Below are 21,340 nucleotides of genomic sequence, written 5' to 3'. Positions count from 1 at the left end.
ATTGCCCTGCAGGAATATGAGGTGCAGAGAATTATTTTATGTGAAATAAAGCTTTTGCTGCATTAAAAAAAATCTAAACTTTTTTAACCTTCTTTTTGCTGATTTTCAAAAAAAAAAACAAAAAAAAAACACACACTCTATTCTAGTTTAGTCACCAGAGCCCAGATGTATTATGCAATCAACAAAACAATCCCTCAGCTCAGTCAGGTTTCTTTTTCTATTAACTGTACTTAATTCCTAGAAAATTCAGCGGCTTTTCCCTTCCAAAAAGATGGGTTTTCCCACCAATACAGGACTCAACTTCTCTAAAGTGAAAACATCCCATATTCACAATTATAGCCTTTCTAGCCACCTTTAAAGAATCCACTATACTTCCTAGTAAGCATAACAGTGGACTGAGGAGCAGTTGTTGCCCTAGCAACAGAATGTAGTCTGGTTCCACAAATTATTTTGCATTTGGGACCATTTGAAGAAGTATCTGCTTGTATACGTACCATAATTGTGTAGAGGTATGTACACTTTATGTAAATATTGTACTGTATCTATTGCATATTGATATTCCTTAAATTTTCCTTGTTCCTGGTCAGTGTTTTTATTATGCTACTTATCAATAAATTGACCTTAGTTACCTTTATATATATACATGGGGTTGACAGATCATTGTCTCTATTTCAAGCTAAGGCAATTCAATTTGTTCAACCACTCACGAACAATATAATTCTGGCACGTATTAACAATACATAATTTTCCATTTTGGGTAAACCCCACCCACATTGTTCTTTTGAGAGTTGTACATTAATATCCGACATGGCTTTATTAATGTTGGTAATATAATTTGGTTTTAATTTTGAAAAAAACATAAATCAGGGTAAATTACTTTAGGAAAAATCATCATCTTAATAAGATTTTGCCAAGAGGGGGGTGCTAGCGAGCAGGCAATGGAGTAGGTTGCATAAACGACGAGCTCTGCTAAAACTTGGATTTAAAGTTGTATTAAGGCACGAAAAAAGGAACGAAATTCTATTCTAAGTTTGTGGCTTTTACTTTCTGTCAGTTCAATCGTGAAATAGCCGTGCTAATGGCTAATAATTTGCGAAAGTTTAAATACGCCGGCGCATCCTCCAGTTCCGGGCCTAAAGCACGGAAGTTATTCTCCGACCGGGAGCAACGCTTCCTCATCCCAGCATGATGACCAGACGGGCATGGTGGACCTTAAAGTTGAGATTCTGACCTCACTGAAGAAAGATATCGCTACAATGCTTAGACTGGAGCTGAAGAGAGTCCTGTCTGAGGAATTTGACACTGTTAAAACCGAGCTACACGCAGTGAAGGCGGAGGTAGCAAACAACACCGCAGCCATGTGCTCTGAGGTGGAGAAGATGAAAGCTACCATATCAGACATGGAGCATGGGCTCTCATCATGCTCAGACGAAGTGACTTTGCTGCTAACTAAAGTGGGAAAACTCGAGACAGAAGTTACTAATCTCCAGGAGAAGTGTCTTGATTTAGAGGGAAGAATGAGGCACTCCAATATCCGAATATTCAACGTTCCCGAGACCCCAGGCTGAAGCACACCAGCTGCAGTGTCTAAACTGCTTAAAGAAGTGTTGAAAATGGATAAAGATGTACTGATCGACAGATCGCACAGGAGTCTACAAGCAAGGAGACCAGATGGCAAACCCTGTGTCATCGTGGCCAGAGTACATTACTACCAAGACTGTGTTGACATCCTTCACCGGGCCAGGGAATTCGGACCACTCCAGTTTAAAGGAGCTGGGTCTTGGAGCTAGTGCATCCTCATATAAACACTTAAATGTGTAGATGCTATTGCGAGGGGTTCGGGATTCACCTTGTTCTAACAGGTGAGGGTTGGGGACTTACTGTACCAGACTTAATTAGATGTTTTCTTTTCCTTTGTTTCATTGATACTATTAAGGGCTTCTTTCATTATTCTAGAAAATGTAAAATCTTCAGTACACCTTTAATCTTCCTTCTTGTATATGACCATAACTAATACAAACTCTAGAAGAAGATCAACCAGTTGCGATGTAATCTTTGTTAGCTGGAATGTAAAATCCTTAAACCACCCCGTTAAGCGGAAAAAAGCATTATCCCATCTGAGAGACCTAAATCCAGAGGTGTGGCTATCCTTATCAACAAGAATATTCCATTTGTTATGTCAAAAGTTGAAACAGATTCATCAGGACGTTACATAATTGTCGTAGGCAGGCTATACAATACACCAGTCATATTAGCTAATGTTTATGCACCAAACTGGGATGACAGCTCATTTTTCTAGATTTTTTTGCCCAACTTCCGAACATGGATACACACCATCTTATTCTTGGAGGGGATATGAATTGTGCATTGTCACCCACTTTGGATTGTAGTTCACCTAGAGTAGTATCCCCATCTAATACTGCCTCTCAAATACAGCTATTTCTTAATACAAATGGCATATCTGATGCATGGTGCTTCAAAAAATCCCACATCTAGAAGTTATTCCTTCTTTTCACCTGTTCATGGGACATACTCCCGTATAGATTACTTCTTCTTGGAGAAAAGACTTCTTCCATTAATGAGTAAATGTGACTATCATTGTTATTTCAGACCATGCCCCCCTCTTGATGACTCTACGCATACCAGTGTCTCACAGGATCTATCGTCCTTGGCGCCTCAATACCTTATTACTCTCAGATGAAGATTTTATTAAATATTTCTCCTCTGAAATAACTTCCTTTCTTGAATATAATCAGACCCAAGGAATACGTTCCTCAACAGTATGGGAATCAATGAAGGCTTATCTTAGGGGACAAATAATATCATATAGCGCACGACAAAAGAAATGCCATAATGCAAGACTCGAGCAACGAAAAAATGATATTCTTAATCTGGATGCAACACTCACTCTTAATACATCTAATGACTTATTCAAATTATGTCAAACTTTACTAACAGAATTCGATCTTTTATCAACAAGACACATTGAAAATCTAATCAATAAAACACAAAGTAGGACATATGAATTTGGTGAAAACGCTGGAAAAATTCTTGCTCATCAACTACATCAAAAAAACGCAAATCGAACAATAGCCGAGATAAATGATGAATTGGGAAATATCCATAGAGAACACTTAGAGATTAACTTGTGTTTTCACAAATTCTACTCAAAGCTATATGATACAGAGTCTCTTGGGAACCATGCTCTTTTTGATTCATCTTTTTTGGGAAAATAAATATTCCCATGGTTGATAATGAGACTGCATCTGATCTAGACAGACCATTTTCTATAGGAGAACTTTTAAACGCAATTAAGTCCATGAAAAATGGGAAACCCCCTGGACCTGATGGGTTCCCAAGGGAATTTTTTATGAAATTTGCCACCCAACTTGCCCCCATCCTGCTCTCTGTATTTGAGGAATCACTTGCCGTAGGCTCCCTGCCTCCAACCATGCGACAAGCAACTATTTCTCTCATCCCCAAAAACAATAGAAACCTTTTGTAATGCAGCTCATTTCAACCTATTTCACTCCTAAATGTGGATAGTAAAATCCTTTCCAAAATGCTAGCATGCCGCTTAGAAAAAGTTCGACCGTCAATTGTGTCTGATGATCAGACAGGCTTTATTAAAGGCCGCCATTCTTGTTTCAATATCAGATGCTTGTTCAATGTCCTCTATGATCCCACTCCACCCGACATCCCAGAAATATTAGTATCACTCGATGCTGAGAAAGCCTTTGATCTTTTTTATACTCTTAAACAGTTTGGTTTTGGTGAAAGGTTTGTTTCTTGGATGCTATATTCTTCTCCATTAGCGGCAGTCCGGACAAATAATAATCTTTCCTCCTTCTTCCCTCTCCACCACGGTACTCAGCAGGGATGTCCTTTATCACCACTCTTATTTGCCATTGCGATAGAGCCATTAGCGATTGCGTTGCGTATGAAACCACTATAAAGGGAATACAAAGAAAGGGCTGTGAAAATAAGGTTTCCCTTTATGCCGATGACATGCTTTTGTATCTGTCTCACCCTTTAACTAGTTTACCAAATACTCTTACTCTACTTGAAGAATTTAGTAAAATATCAGGATATAAAATTAACCTAGAAAAAAGTGAGATCATGCCAGTAAATCCTGTGGCTAAGCTAATCAATTTTGGCCTATTTCCATTCAAAATCAGTACACAAAAATTTAAATATTTAGGAATCTGGATAACGCATGCCTTTAAAGATATCTTTAAAGCCAACTTCTTACCTTTATTACATAATCTTAAGGAAGCCCTGGAACGCTGGAATTTATTACCTTTATCACTGGGTGGAAGAATTATTTCAGGACTTCCGGTTATGGCGGCTCAGTGTGTCTGACAGACAAGCTTGGTGATTCTCCAATAGGAAGTATCTCCTTCAGTGCGGTCAGTGCATTGCTGTCAGCTCCAGGGAATGGACAAAAAGATGGAGCAAATCCATCCACCCCAACTTCATGAAGAAGCAGCTGTTTGAGACGCCAGTCAACAATGGCAGCATGATAAGTGCACATTGTAAATGGTAAAACCTAAACTAAAAGGAAACAGGAAATATTTGCTTGTATTTCATATGTTCAGCTTTAAATTTACATCTGTATGAAGTTAACACTTGTCCTTAATTTATTTCATTTTTCATTAAGTTTGTTTTCAGTTTCATGTAGTTAATTTATTTTCTTGTTCACTTCAACCAATAACAGAGAGGGATAAGATGTATCTGCAGACTTCAGTATTTTCATAAGGCTGGTGAATGGGACATTTAGACAACTTTTTAATTATAAAAGTGCCAGAAAATGAAGCATATAATGGTGTCTGTTAGTTCAGCTGTCGTTTAATTTTTATTTGCAAGCAGGCTGTTCAGCTGGGTGTACACTTGCTAAAAGAAACACAGTGACAGTCAGCCATGTTTTTTGTTTACGTTGTGCACCTCGAGCCTTTGGAGGCTGGAAGTTGGAACTTTCAACCTCCAAATTTTTAACCATCTGCAAGACCAAAATACCCAACACAGCCTCACAGCAGTTCATTAAGTTGTTCATTTATTCTTCTAGATTTGTGTACATGGACACAAAGTCTTTCACCATGCAAGCAATCTCATTTTAGATTCTTTATTCACGTTTTTAATATGATCATATATTTTTCACTAGTTAAAATCGTGATTTTAGCTAATAAGCTAAATGAGGGAAAAGCAGATAGGATGCAGTTGGCAGCTCCAGAGAAAATGACCTTAAATTCAGATACTGACAGATCAGATCACCCTCAGTGTCGTCCCACTTGGTCACCTGTATGTTACAAAGCACACCTCTGTGATGGGCCTTTCTGCTGCAGACATCTTCTTCCCACCTTGGCACATGAAATGCATGGAGGTCAGGAATTATCGATTCCCCGCTTACAACTTCACACTTCTGCCAGAAAATGAAGCAATCTGTGATACTCTGAAAATATAAATGTCAGGTATAAAAAATCGGCTTTGACACTTCTTGGGACTGTTGTTACTACAGATCTGTGTATAAAGCAGCAGCATTAGTATCAAAACCATGAGAAACTAAAGTTCTTGTAAGTGTCCCTGTACCTGTCAATCAGTTTGGGAATGACAGCAGTCCTGTTTAATGTTGGTGTTGTGACCAACAAGCCTTAAACACTTCTCTCAGCTTTATGTGAGTGACGTGGTCCAACATGAGCACACTCCTCACTGGTTTGAAATGGGCGGCGTCCAGTTAAACAAAAAGCTGATAACGCACCACTAGAGATTTGTGAATGTGTGTGTGTGTGTCAGTCCACCACTGTGGTCCAGAGTATTTCAACATCTACTGGACGGACTGCCATGAGATTTGATACAGACCCAATCCTCATCACGATGAATTGTAGGCTGAATACTTTGGTGACCACTAACATCTCATCTGGTGCCAGCAGCAGGTTGACATCATCAATGTGTCCGATACTTTCAGCTCACTTCAGCCTCAGCTGGACTTTGTGTTTTCTGCTAAAAGGCAGACAGACGCTAACAAAAGTTAGCAAGCTTGAACGCAAAACTGAGAAGGTGAAAATAAATCAAACACAGGCTCACAGAGCTGCTGGCACGGCTGTCGATGCTGAAACTCCTTCAGGTGTTATTTAGTCATGAATATTTGATGCAATGCAGAAATACAGATCTGAAGCAAAGTTTTAGGGATTTAGGGGGTTTGTCAAAAGATGTTCTGAAAAAAAAAACTGTTAACTTTAATGAAACAACAGAAAAAACCCAGATAATTCACCCCAAAAAATGTATCCCAATACTTTCAGAAAAAGGAAGCAAGAGTGTGTGTAAGTGTCCAGACTGACAATCAAAGGTATTCACTGCTGCACATCCCATTCGACACATGACTGACAAGTCATCATTACTGCACTAGCTTGTTTTCTGAAATCTTTGCTCAGGTGACGAGTGTCGCCGTCTCTCCGGGACATCTTTCCTCTTGTTGAACCTGCTATGTTCTGTTCAAAGCACAAAGAAACATTCGCACAATCAATCCATACTTTCAAGCTCCATTTAATGTCCTAGCAAAATGAGTATGTGACTGTCCTAAGGAGTGAGTAAAATAGAAAGTGCAATTTTTGTTCACTGGAGTTCAACATAATAAAAAAAGATCAAAGCAGTTTCTTATCTCAGACGTAGCAGAATTATTAATTTTGTAGAAATAGCAAAGAAACCAGTAAAGGTACTCTGTTGGAGTATTTGGTGGTATGGTGTAGATCAAAGGCACATCACAGCTTTGTATCTCACTGGGGATTGTTGCACACGCACAGAAAACACACATACACATGCACAAGCCTTCAAAATACATTTCCCATGTGGCTCTGACACACAGTCTTCTGATCTACAGTCATGCCAATGGAAAATGGTCATGGAGAAGTTCTGAGAGGCGACGTATTTATCCAGAGCATGGTGCTTTTTAATTTGGAGCCTGTAAAAGGGATAACATAGCATTTAAGAATGTCCATCTCAGCCTTTATTCAAGTGAATATGATCCTAGAGAAATCAAATGAAGCAACGGATGACCAGAGGGGCTTTTTATCTCAGATTCTGTTACCTGTGTTCTTTTTCTCTTGTTTTTTTTTAAATAGTATCCTTAAAGAATGACCAATATATCCTTGGTTACAACTGTTCTCTAACAGTCAAAAAGAAGAAACAAAAAAGGAAATTAACATTCAGTAAACATTCTTCTCTAAAGGTAGTTCCCTTATATAATCTGTAATTTTCCTCTGCCATTATGTATACATAAACAAGTTTAATAACATACCAATCAGTGGTTATTTCACAATTGGAAAAAAGCACAAAATGTTTACACTCTTTTACAGGTAAATAAAAGTTTTTGTCGACTGTTTTCAATAAGGGAGTAGCATAGTTCAGAGTTCATCTCATCGCGTTCTGGTTCCCCACGTCCCCTCGTTCTGTTATTCTGCTATTAGATCTTTACATACAAATATTGACAAAGTGGAGGCTTGTGCTCTGAAGCCATCAAGTCTTTTCGAGAGTAATAATCATCAGGGGAGGGGGGGGGGACTCATAGCTGGCCCTCGCTGCAGTGGTTGTCCTGACTGCTGCCCGGCTTCTCTGCGTCCTGACTGGGCAGCTCTTTGAGGATGAGGGCGGCGCTCCTCTCTGAGAACTCGTCGCCGTCGGGCTCCAGACCGTCGGGGCAGGGCAGCTTCAGAAGCTCCTCTCTGAGCTGGGCCGTGTGTCTCTGCAGGAGAACACACACACACACACACACACACACACAAAGTCAGGCTTGACGTTGTAAGGGTTTCTTTGTTTTTGCGACGACCGCAAAGACAAAAAACACTGAACTCTCTTTAGTCCAACCCAGTATTTCAGGGGACTGGCCGGGACAGTAAATCATATCAAATAGAGTCTCTTTAAATTATTCTGAAGCAAACAGCTTGCTTTTCCATCAGAAGACCCTCTCCTTATCCTCATCCAGGCATATCCCCTGCTTCCTCATACAGTCATGTGTTGGAGGCACTTAAGTCCATATGTTATAACAAGAGGCCCTTCTGCTGACATGTACGAGGAGGGGCTTGTATGGATCTTACTGAAGATGCAAATCTTTAAAAACACCTCACAAATAAATCATTTTTTTCTGTTGGGGACTTTTTTTTTTTTTTTTGGATTAATTGACATTTGGTGGTCTAGTGAATATTTCGGCTGCACAATGGACTAATTATCCTATTATTGTTTAATATTTACACTTTCTTACAGATTGATGTCAATTTTATGAGCCTATATCAGTGTGAACAGACTACTAAAAAAACATTAAATGCATAATAATAGTTAGATACTGAACCAAAAAATGCTCTCAGAACTCAGCCAAGGAGGCAATCAGAGCTCAATACTAAAACCACAGTTCAACTACCGATGAATGAGTCCTCATCTCAACAAAATACTCCTCTTCAGGATCAGAAAGCAAACGCAAATGCTCAGTTTGAGAGTTAATACCACAGTTGGCCAACAAAAATAAACCCAAGCTTGGCGATTCTCAGACAACTCTGGAGTTATCTCCTGTAGTCGGGTCAGCTCCTGCTGTCAGCTGCAGAGAACGACCAGAGCAAGAGAAGAGAGGACAAGTCGGAGACTAATCTGATTCTGCCAAGCTAATCACTGATCTTTCTGGGACTGGGTCTCATCCACTTTCTGCGGGCTGGATGGGGGGCTTTGGTGGGCTGGATGGGGATGTGAGACTTTGCTGATTCTCTGACTTTCATCTAGTAATTTGTCCAACACTTAAGTTTTTACTAGAAAGCAGCAGAACTGATGGCATTCCCATCAGCCTCAGCTGCACTTTGTGCTACGAACAAATTGGCAAATCAGCAAGCTAACAAGCTAACCTGAAACGGTGAAGATGGTAAACATTATTCCTGCCAAACATCAGTGTTTTAACTTTGTCACTGTGAGCAGAGATTCCAGTCTGCAGAGTAGCTGCACACTGTTCACTGATGAAACACAAAATTAGACTGAATTACATTCAACAATTAGCAGATAAAGTCAGTTAAATCTCTCTGTCCATATAAAGATTCAAGATTCAAGAGTCTTTATTGTCATTGCACATGTCAATGAAATTTTCATTGCAACCCCCATGTTAGATGGTAAGAAAGATAAGACTAGAAAGAGTGAATAAAATTAAGATAACTACAATAAAATAAAATAAACCAACATGCAATAAAAAATATATATATATATATATTCGTGAAGCAATTAAAAATATAACAGAGAAAATATACTTAGGCAATAAACTATACTAAACAATAAACAATAAAATATGGAAGTGAAATGTGCAAACAGTATAAAATATACAAGCAGAATAAAATATAAAATATACACAGTGAAATGTACCGACAGAATAAAATATGCCAATGAAACTGAAATGTGCTGATATACTAAAATGTATATAATTATAGTATGTGTGTACATAAAAGTCAAGTACACAGAAGGTGCAGGTGGAGGTAGAGGTGTAGGTGTAGGTGTAAAGTGCGGTGTGCAGTGTTCACAGTTCACACAGTCTCTCACTGCAGTGAGGGGCTGCTGGGGGTGATAGCTCTAACAGCTCTGGGGAAGAAGCTGTCCCTCAGTCTGTTAGTGGTGGTGCGGATGTTCCTCTACCGCTTTCCTGATGGAAGCGGTACAAACAGTCTGTGGCCCGGGTGGCTGGGGTCCGTGGCGATGGATCTCGCCCTCTTTCTGACCCGACCTTCATATATAGAGTCTAGGTCAGGGAGGGGGCAGCCCACGATGCCCTGTGCAGTTTTAACCACCCGTGCCAGTTGTTTCCTCTCCTGTGCCGTGCAGCTGCCATACCACACTGTCACACTGAGGCAGATGATGCTTTCAATTGTGGCCCTGTAGAAGTTAACGAGCAACCGAGAGGAGAGTCCAGCCCGTTTCAGCTTCCTGAGGAAGAAGAGCCTTTGTTGTGCCTTCTTCACCAGGCGGGAGGTGTTCATGGACCAGGAGAGGTCAGATGTGATGTGGAGGCCCAGGAACCTGATGTTGTCCACACGCTCCACCACTTCTCCGTCCATGAGGAGGGGGGCGTGATCCGTCTTCCTGGGCCTCCTGAAGTCCACAATGACCTCCTTGGTTTTCCCTGTGTTCAGCACCAGGTTGTTGGCTGAACACCACTGGGTGAGCTGGTGTATCTCCTCTCTGTAGTGGGTCTCGTTGTTATCTGAGATGAGACCCACTACTGTAGTGTCGTCCGCAAACTTCACGACTGTGTTGGTGGGGTGGATGGCAGCACAGTCGTGAGTAAACAGGGTGAAGAGGGCTGGGCTGAGCACACAACCCTGTGGCGTGCCCGTGCTGAGGACCAGAGGGGATGATGTGATGTTCCCTATTCTCACCACCAGAGGCCTGTTGGTGAGAAAGTCTCTGATCCAGTGGCACAGAGACGCAGGCAGACCCACCGTGTGTAGCTTCAGCGCCAGCTTGTCTGGGATGACGGTGTTAAAAGCTGAGCTAAAGTCTACAAATAGCATCCTGACGTAGGTGTTGGGCTGCTGCAGGTGGGTCAGGGCTGTGTGCAGGGTGATGGAGACAGCATCCTCTGTGGACCGATTCCCTCTGTAAGCAAACTGAAGGCTGTCTAGGTCCGAGGGGATGAAGTCTCTGATGTACCTGAGAATAATCCGCTCAAAGCACTTCATGATTACCGGGGTCAGTGCAACAGGCCGGTAGTCATTCAGGCAGGTGATGGATGTCTTCTTCGGTACCGGAATGATGGTGGAGGACTTGAGGCACTCAGGAACCGTGGACAGCTGCAGGGACAGGTTGAAAATGTCCAGGAACACTCCTGCTAGCTGGTCAGCGCATGTCCTCAAAGTCTTGCCTGACACCTTATCCGGTCCTGCAGCTCTGCGGGTGTTGATCCTCCTCAGGGTGGATGTCACCTGGTGCTGCTGCAGGACGAGGGGCTGGTGCTGCTCCTCCAGCCGGGGTAGGTGTGTGACTTCTCTGCTGCCTGATGTGTCGAAGCGGGCAAAGAAGCTGTTCAAGGTGTCAGGCAGGGCGGGGTCGTGGCTGGTGAGCTGAGTGTTCGGCTTGTAGTCCGTTATGGTTCTGATGCCTCTCCACATGCTCTGTGGGTTGTTGTTCTTGAAGTGGTCTTCAATTTTGTTTTTGTACTGGAGCTTGGCCTGCTTGATTCCTTTCTTCAGCTCTGCTCGAGCCCTGCTATAAGCCAGCCTGTCTCCAGATCTGTAGGCAGTATCCCGGGCTTTCAGCAGGGACCGCACTGTGCTGTCCAGCCATGGTTTCTGGTTGGGAAACACTGTGATGGTCTTAACAGGGAGGACAGCATCAGTGCAGAACTGAACATAAGACAATACAGATGATGTGTACTCCTCTAGGTCTGCCTCTTCTCTGAACACAGTCCAGTCTGTCAGTTCGAAGCAGTCCTGAAGTGCAGAGGAGGCCTCCTCAGTCCATATCTGTACTGTCCTGGTGGTCGGCTGTGTTCTGCAGGCCAGAGGCTTGTAGGCAGGAATGAGTTTCACGGAGATGTGGTCTGACATGCCCAGGTGTGGAGCTGCTACAGCCTTGTAAGCAGCAGGGATGTTGCAGTAAACTTGATCCAAAATGTTACTGTCTCTGGTAGGAAACTTTATGTACTTATGAAATTTGGGAAACACCGCCTTCAGTTCAACGTGATTAAAGTCCCCCGCCACTATCACGGCCGCCTCCGGGTTGTCGTTCATCTGCCCGCTGATCAGGCAGTACAGCTCCTCTAATGCTAACTTAGCATTAGCCCGCGGTGGGATGTAAGCGGCCACAATAACAATAGACGAGAGTTCTCTAACCAGCTTGAACGGTCGGCATTTCACCACCAGGTATTCCAAATCAGGAGAGCAGAACGTGCTGACGGTGCGTGTGGCTGTACACCAGGCATTGTGTACATACAGCGCCAAGCCTCCGCCTCTGCTCTTACCTGAAGCTGCAGTCCTGTCCGCCCGGAACAGAGAGCGCCCCGCTATCTCCACCGCTGCGTCCGGGATGTTGTCGTCCAGCCAGGTCTCTGTGACAACGGTAACACAGCTGTCCATCCGGCGAGAGACTATCCTTAGACGGACCTCGTCGATTTTGTTGGTGAGAGACCTGGCGTTGGTGAGGAAGAGACTGGGGAGAGCCGGTCTGTGAGGGTTAGCTTGTAGCCTAGCACGCACGCCGGCTCTCTTGCCCCGCTTTTGTTTACGGTGCCTCCTCCGTCTCCTTGGCAGCAGTGGGGGGATGGTGGTGGGCTCTGGGGTCCGTAGCAGCTCCGGTGGAATAAAGTCCAGTTTAGGGCGTGTGTGAAGTCCGAACTGTACTCCAAAGTTCCACAGTTCAGACCTGCTGTACTGTGTCAGAGCTTCCAGAAGAGAAGTAAAAGTGGAAACGAGTAAAAACAAACAAACAAAAACGTAAACACGGGAGCTACGAGCCGCTGCGTCTGCACGCGCCGCCACCTCTGTATCACCTGTGTGCCCTGTTCATTCCTCTCTCCCCTTTCCTTTGTCAGCGAGTTGATTAATTGATGTTTAAATGTTGATATTAATTTCCATTCAGGATAGTGACACCGTTTGACCCACTCAGGTACACCACCTGACGCAGCTCTGACCCGTGTCACAGTGACTGTCTGAAGAGGACGTTAGTCTATTAGTCCTGTTAATAGTTTTTGGACAACAATGGAGCTCTATGGCACAGTGTGCCATATCCCTCTCTCTCTGCCTGTTTCCTGTCTCTCTCTACACTCTCAATTCTCAAAGATTTACCTTTATATAAATTAAAAATCACGTCTGTTGGAACATAGAACAGACTGAAGAAAATGAAGCACAATGGAGGTAAAGAAACATTCTTTTACATGGAGGCTAGATGACGAGAGTCTTGTCTTCAGTGGCCTGCAGCTGTGGGACAATAGCTGGCTGAGCTCAGCTCTCTCATCAGTGGAGATGGATTATTTACAGTGGGGATTAATTGTGCTTATTTACTGCCAGAGGGATAAGAGAGGAGAGTCTGAGACGCTGGAGACTCTCAGTTTGTGTTGGAGTGGAAGAGGGCTGGGTACAAGAATTAAGGTGGCCTGTCATGGCCCGCTGTCCCCTGCAGCCAATTCACTGTTTATTAGTCAGACACTCAAACACAAACTGTGTTTACAGGCACTGGACTAACACTATGCTCAGTTTTCTGCTCTCCTCATTTCTTTAACAGCATTGAAAAAAGGAAACCTTAATGAGCAAAGTAAAGTTTGACTTTATGGATGAGATATTCACACACAAGCACATGTGGAAACGCAGTCTCAGGGTCTACATTTAAAGTTAATATTACACTACTTGGGTTTTCCCTTGCGTTGTAGTGCAGGGGTGGGGAACATTTGGCCGTGGAGACCATCTGATCAGGCCTGCGAGGCGATTCATAAATACAAACTACTAATACCACCTCATGGTTGAATGCCTCTGGCAACCAGTCAAGATGCAGTTTACAATCATGTTACAAATCCCAAAGTCCACATCAAAGGGAGGTACTGTGTCCCAACGCCATAGTTCTGTTTCCCAGTATCAATGATGCTGGACTAAGCCAACTCATAATAATGAGCTGAGAGCTGCTGCCTGCTTAGGCCTGTGGTAGCTGACCAACCAGAGCAGACTAGCCTTTTTGGGAGGGGGGCTTAGAGAGACAGGAGCTAAAAATGAACATTTCAGATCGCGAAAAGAGCCGCTGCAGCAATGTACAATATGAGAAAAATAAGTGTTTCTTCAACATGTAAATGCATGTAAACCCATTCCAGTAGACACCCAAAACAATAATATGAACCTGAAAATAGGAAAAATATGGCTTCTTTACTGACGTTACCTTTAGTGCAGCAGCATGGTGGGACATGGTGCGGCCGACCCTCTTGTCGCTGCTGTACTGCTGGATGTCAGCGATCCACTCCTCACACTGACACATGATCTCCGTTCTCTTCAGGTAGAAGTGTTTATGGATCACCTGCGAACACGTGACACAGCAGTTTCAACCACAGGACAACAGAACAAAGCTTATCCTGTATATTAAAGATAAGAGTCACTGTACCCTCCCCTCAGTCTTCCCATGCAGTGACATTTATAGCCAAGCCTGTAATTTATATCTTATTTACCTTAAAGCTTTTTTTGATCTCATTCAATTATGATCTGTTATGGATGGGATTTAAAGCAAAAGATACAAGACATAACTTATGCATCAGACTTTATGCAGGAAAGTTTTCCCTCAGAAAAAATACTATTTTTGCGATACAAATTGAGACATATTTGTTCTAGGTGTTGCAAATTCATGTGCAGAGGTGTCTGTGTCATCTGAAAGTGTTTCAACTTGTGCAAATGATCAGTGCTTGTCTAAAGGCTTCATGACTCCAGTTGGTGTTGAGATCAGGTGAAGTCCTCGTTGTCACACAGACAGACAGTGTTGCTTCAGTCTGTCCACTGTTTGTGGCAGATGTGCGCAGACTGCACAAACACTCCACTGGTCACATTTGTGTGAATAAAACAAGACGAAAATTCCCACCGTGCTCATTCTGAAGGCACTGTGTGCATCGGGCATTGTGACTCCAGGAATATTTGTTGTCAGTGCACCACTTCAGCCCAGACAGATCTATTCTCAACAAAAATTAGATATCATATGGACTTTGCATGATATGTTGTACAGATACCCATGGTGCTCGGAGAATGAATTCTGCTGACTGCTCCTTGAATGCTAGCAGCAGGTCTCATTTTGTTTTCTTTTTTTTCTTCTCAGTCTTGGTCGTTCACTCGATGTACTTTCACCAATTCTGAGTTGTATTATCGGATAAAATGCAATCCTACCGAACCTCCATGTTATTGCAGTTATTTTAGTTTCAAAATGCTTAGGTTTGGGCACATGATGTTCCAGATTTGCATCTGTTTAACATTAACTTGAAAACAACTTGATAATCTTTTATCAGTGTTTTTCTTTTTATCAGTCTATTCACTCTTTCTACAGTGAATCAAATGAAGCACATGCTACACACAGCATACACATTCCTCTACTATGAGGAACAATCAGCAAGATCAACTTCTCTATTTCCTCTCTCTCTCTCTCTCTCTCCATTACTGAGAGGCTGTTTATTATCAAGCGTGCTCAAGTCACTCTCTGATATTATATGTGTGACACTGCTTGATAGCTGATGTCAATCAACTACACCCGATTCGCCGGCTTCCCTGCCCCTCCACTCAACTTCCTAGCAACAGTTGCCAGGGCCGATCCAGTAGTATGCACAGTGCATATAGTGGATGTGTAGCTGCTGCTCTGGTGGTGGAGGGAGTGGATTACTTATCATGGTGGCTGCTGATCTGCTGTTTACCGGGAGAAGGGAGGCAGCAGAAAGGGTTTGGGGGTTGGGGTATGCATTTAATCTCCCTTCCGTCTACATCTCCCTCTGCTCTCTTTATCTTCATTCCATCTTTGCCGCAACTTCACATCTCTTCCTCAGTCTATTGTTCCTCCAACCCAACCCCCCACTCCCTGGCTGCCTAAGTTACATTCAGTGAGGTGGGTGACAGTCCCCGGCTAAGAGGGAATGTTTCAAGGTCACAGCCGTGTGGTAAACATGGTGAGATCAGCCGCTGCTCAAGCTTTCTTGAACGTGACAAGGGACAGCGATCGAGACATGAAGTCCGTATACAATCTATGATAGGACACATAAAAACACAGCACATGCCTTATATATGCGTGAACATGTTCAGACATGTGGTTCAAAGGGAGCGTTTTCCCTGGGGTTCCATCCTGCTGCAAGGACCAGCAGCTGATTAACTTTTGGTATTTGAACATGGCCATCGATCACAGCATGTCAGGAAGCTCTATATGCAAACCGTCTGTGATCATGAAGCAAACATTGGATGAAGGCGTCTTGACAAATGACCTTTCAGCAAATACATGTCTTTATACACACACACACACACACACACACACACACACACACACACACACACACACACACACACACACACACACACACACACACACACACACACACACACAAAGCACACACACAGAAACGTACACACAAGTCCATTTTGTTCATACGTGCAGTCAGAGACAAGGCCCTCTGATGGACCCTGGCTGCCAGATAAACTCAGTGACCTTTGAGGTAATGTTGTCCACTCATTATTCCACAGGGCAGCTGAAGGAGGAAGAAGAGCAGAGGAATGGGTGTATGGAAACACCTGACACATGAAGGGTCAAGGGCGAGAGTGAATCAGGCAGCCATTAAAAAGTTGTACACTCTGAGTTCTCTGTATTTCATCAGTCGGGTGCAGCGGCTCTCGTCTCTCTTATGCTGTTTAGACTCAGCTGACAAATATGTAGAATAGGTGCACAATCGAAAAGCACAATCACTAACAGCAGTGATATTTCTAATAAATATAGTGGAAGAGCAGATTTGGATATTTCATCATGAGATGAATCCTGAAATAAATTGGAGGAATTGAAACTCCAGAGAACAGCAGGAGAAATGCAGGAAAATAAAAAGGATTGGTAAGTATGGGCTGCATATTTCATTCTTTATCAGAACGTGGTCATTTCTATCATTTCTATTGTTTATAATAGATTAGCAGTGTTTTCTTGCTAGATTTGCTGCCGGCAGCCTGAGAAAACAGCATAGACAGAGCCAGCCACAGTGCTCCACGCTCTGTCTCAACAGCCATTTTGGTTAACATAGGTGCCAAAAAGAAGCGGGGGGTGTGCAGAGCCTCAGGGCACTTACATCTCCTTCTGGTCCCTGCCAAAACCCTGATCACTGCCATGACCCGCTCTGATGCTGGAGCATAAATATTTCCAACTCTGACGTTCAAAGTACAAGCTCCCATGATCCAAAGCTGCAGCACCAGAGAAGCAGAACAGGTTTACACCATTACATGCATGATGAGATAAAGTCTAAATATGCCGTGTATGACCTGCATTGCTAACACGATGCTAGCTTTAGCTTTAGTAATGTAACTGCCTTCTAAACATTTAAGCAGGTACCATGCAGGGCAGGCTGAGTGCCTTGGTAACCGAATCGTTAGACCAGAAGGCCAGAAAAGCATCCATTTGAATGTATACTGCGTGTCACCAGTGTCAAGGAAGCCCTGAAGGAAATCCAGTTCTAAATGAGGACCGGTTCAGACTGAGCGGAAAGAGGGGCACTAAGAGTCTACAGCCAGGCTAGCAGCTGCTTGAGCCTATACTTTGTCAGAGGAGAGCTTTTGAGCAAAAAGCTAACATTAGCATGCTAACATGTTACAACAGTAGATAAAATTTTTACTATGGTCACCTTTTTTTCTTTGTGTGTTAGCATGCTAATGTTTTCTAATTAGCACAAAATAAAGTACAGCTAAGTCTGACCAAAAGACCAACCAACACTGCCTAGAGCCAGGCCGCGAGCAAGGCAAAACCTTCAGTTTTAATATTGATTCCTTTATTGCTAACTGTATGAAACTATTTAGCCGTATTAGCCACACATCTTAATATAATGTACCGTACAATAGCCAAATCCTTAAATTTGGCGAATTCTTTAGGGCTGAGAGCAATCAGCCTCTCTCTTCCAGTGGTGCCTGTGCAGCAGCTGATTGTAAATGGTTTACAGCCTTTCTCAACAGTGGAGACCAAGGACTTCAGCTCGTGATTAACCACAACAGGAATATATATTTTTTTTTTTATATGAGGATTACTAAAGCTGCATGACACCTATACTACTTCCTCCCAGCTGCAGCTTCTCTCATATATACAGTCTTAGAGAAAAGGTAACACCTGAATCTGGTGGCTTGGTTATACCAAACCGAGATGTCTCTCTCAAACTAATCAATAATGCAGTACTCAATGGAACAATCCAATTCCCAGTCAGGACAGCTTCCTACCACTTAGTGCTGTGTGTTAGAGTGTTACTATGCGATACTTTACGCAGTGAATGGAAGGATTTTGTGTGACTTAAAGTGTTTCTGCACACATTTACTTGAGAGAAAACATGAGTGTGTTAGGCAGCAATATCCTCTGTGCAGCTGTGGTAGGTTCACTGAGTGCAGTTCTCAATCCACATGAGCACGGCCTCCAGACGTCAGCCAAAAATATATGGAAGAGGATTCAACCTCCAATTCTACTCGCACTGCATGATCTGTCATGTGATCCCCTCTTGCCTTCAAGCTATGAATCAGACAGTCTGGTCCGTGACATTGACCCTCACCCTATGCTACTGAACCACGAGGGGGGATAGTGTGGGTGCTATTTGCCTGAGATGATGTGGAGCAGGGTGTCACCTGTCAGTGGCTCCACAGGGCCTTTTACACTTCAGTGCAAATGTGAATATGATGATGCTGCACCCAGCCTGCTAACAGCATGCACACAGTAATCCTCACATTTACAAGTGTACTCTCTTTCTTTCTTTCTTTCTTACACACACACACAGACACACACACACAATGATCCATATTTTAACATGTGACCCATTGTCCTTAATTCCACCTGACAATCTGCTGCTGCATAATTCAATCCTGTACTCCATTCTTTAGCTCTCCCTCTATAAATAGGATGTGGTAACACTGAAATCTCTGTCTCGCTCTCTCTCACACACACACACACACACACAAAAAAAAAAAAAAAACCCAACCTTTTCTACATAATTGGATCCCACTAATCCAATACTTCAAAACAGTCAAAGCATCATCAGCACACATTAGACTTGATGTGGCTGTATTCGAGTCTTGATTATAAAAGTGACTTGCTACATATTATGCAAATAATGTTCCAGTGTACCTTTGACAATGTTGAGTATTTTGTTTTCTTTCAATGCATAGGATATTGAGGGTGTACATTCAAACGAAATCCGTGAGGAGGCCCGAAATGATAAGACAAGATAAAAGATAAATCAAACAATTTCGGGAAAAGTCTGAAGCCCTGCTGGAGAACACTTGAGGCTACATTTTTCATTACACCGCAGTTTCATAGTGTTGGACAAAACAACCTCAACTTAAGGTCCACTTGAGCTTGCTGTCCTAGCTTGTTTAAGAGCTTCGAACTATATAAAATGTTTCTGAACACCTTAAAAATGTTACAAAAACTGAAAAGTTTGAACATCTTTAGTCCGATGACAACTGTCCATCAGCTGAACTCACGAGAAGAAGGACTCTTCTTTGTGACTTATAAAGGAAAATGTGACATAATGTGAATGAAAAAAAAAACAAAACAGAAACATGACATGAGCAAAGAGAGGTTTCTTCCATTCCAGTCAATACAAACTATGTAAAATGTCTTCCTCTTCCACTGACTGGAGTGCTGTTCAGCAGGGACTGGAAGCTCTATTACCACAATACTACTGGATAAAACAGCAGCCTTTATTTAACACCTGCCTCCTCTGGTCTGGACTGACTTTCATGGAAATGACGTCTTATGTTTCTTTGCACCAACCTGACATTGAGTTGCAAAGAAGATTTCTTAATATTCAGTGAGTTTGTATGTTGAACATTCATCTCACATTGAACTTGGCTCAGGGACTGAAATGTCCACATTACAAGAGATGGTGATCCAGGAGCATGATATGAAGTATGACAGTCCGGATTAGGGAAAAGCAGCAAAGTGACAAATGTGGCAACTGAAAATTAATAATAATGAAAAAATCCTCAAGAAGATGGTGAAAGATTATGGAATTGATAGCTGAAATAATGTATTTGTGTCAGATAAGTACATGTAAGGACATGCACACTTCCATTAGTCACAGCTCAATGATAACTACTACGATGACTACAGTGTATATTTACAAATAAAGTGTTCGTAGAAATTTAATCTTAGTGGATTTTTTAGGAAGGAGCCTGACTAACATAAATCCTGCACTGCTGCAGAATCCCATACTGAGCTCATATGGTCAACACAGCTTTGAACACATTTTCTGCGATAAGGATGCAGCAGTGTTCAAAATGAGGTCAAGATGATGGATACATGCGAGAACTCTGTGACAGGGTTAGAGAATAGTGGAGCTGTTGCCAGTTAAGAGCCTGCTGTAATTCATCAAGAGTGAGAGACCAGCTGGAGCAGCAAAGGTTGATACGGAGGCTTCTGATGAAGCTGTACAGCAAAATCAGACAACTAGAAGAAGACACAGGCCAACTGATTCATATGGAGGGCATCTTGTAGGACAGGCTGAGCAACTCTATTGATTTTCAGTCATTCTGGAAGACAGCCCCCAAAGAGCTGGAGGGACACTTGTAGGGAAGCATACATATAATGATGTACTGGGTTTTCACACAGAAACAACGCTGTGAGCCAAAGAACGGAGACGTGCAGACGTGGGACATCTATATCTGCGCTCGATCATCGAGACGGGTCAATGAGAGGATGCCTCTCAATCCCACTCATAAAACTGCCACATTTCTGTGTCGAGATTCAAAGTGCTAAAGATGCTGCCTCATGAAGAGTGACAGGATGTGCTTCAGCAAGCGAGAGACCTGACAGCGTCAGTCTCGAGACGCATCCAGCCGAGCCGCAGCAGGGGCGACCACATCAGCAGACATTGCTGCATCTTCAGCACCAAGGACAGCAGATGTAAGCCAAAATACTTTATGCTCAACAAGCCATGAATACTGTTTTCAGGAACAGTCCACTGTCCGACTGTATGCTTCAGCTGGAAAGCTTGTTCCTGCACTCTGTGAGAGGCTTTCTGAAGAATGACCAGCACACTGCTGGTATATTCACGACTGGACATATTCAAGATTTTGCAGCCTGTTCCTGGCCTCTGAATAACAGCCCAGATCTTTGAATGTTTAATGCTTCTAATAGGTCTGGTGTCATGTTCACTGATCCATCTGTTTCCGCTGGTTAAAGAAATAATCAACCAATCAGAGCTATGTAGGCGGGATTAAGAATAAGGCATCATCTTTCTAGCTAGAATTCTGAAAAAAAGTGACAGAAAAATAAACAAAATGATGACGAGGATGGAGATGATTGGTGTGGCTGCTCAGGTTGTACAGTTAGTCCAATCAGTGAATTCACCCGCTGACTGATCAGTTGTAATGACAGCCTGCAGACTGTAGACTGGGTTAACTGCTCAGGAAAGAGCCTCCACAGCGTCTGTGTTGACTGAAAATGACGTCAGAAAGACAGATACATCACTCTCTACTGGTTATGGCAGCACAAAACAAAATAAACAGAAATCAGCTAACATGAACACGGTTGAAGACTGAATTAATGAAGCGAAATGATTTGTAAACGTGCCCATTGTTTAGCCGTCTTAAGACAGCAGTGTCATTTATTTCTCATTTAATGAGCACTTCTTACGCACAAAGCATTTATGAAAGCA

The 21,340-nt window shown here is 42.8% G+C and overlaps 1 protein-coding gene across 4 annotated transcripts in view; it reads right to left on the bottom strand.

Annotated features, from left to right (window-relative positions):
- Positions 1-6,524: 6,524 nt before the first annotated feature.
- The window catches only part of birc6 (baculoviral IAP repeat containing 6), a 123,018-nt gene continuing 108,202 nt past the window's right edge, over positions 6,525-21,340 (bottom strand). For all 4 annotated transcript variants that reach the window (XM_041948215.1, XM_041948217.1, XM_041948219.1 and 1 more), the window contains exons 72-73: positions 13,876-14,010; positions 6,525-7,735 (exon numbers count right to left, since the gene is read on the bottom strand). In XM_041948215.1, the coding sequence (XP_041804149.1) occupies positions 7,556-7,735; positions 13,876-14,010 (315 nt within the window). In that variant the 3' untranslated portion in view covers positions 6,525-7,555. The remainder of the gene's footprint in view (positions 7,736-13,875; positions 14,011-21,340) is intronic.

The sequence above is a fragment of the Chelmon rostratus genome, chromosome 11 (assembly GCF_017976325.1).
Source record: "Chelmon rostratus isolate fCheRos1 chromosome 11, fCheRos1.pri, whole genome shotgun sequence".
Taxonomy (NCBI): domain Eukaryota; kingdom Metazoa; phylum Chordata; class Actinopteri; order Chaetodontiformes; family Chaetodontidae; genus Chelmon; species Chelmon rostratus.
This window is presented reverse-complemented; position numbering and strand designations above follow the sequence as displayed.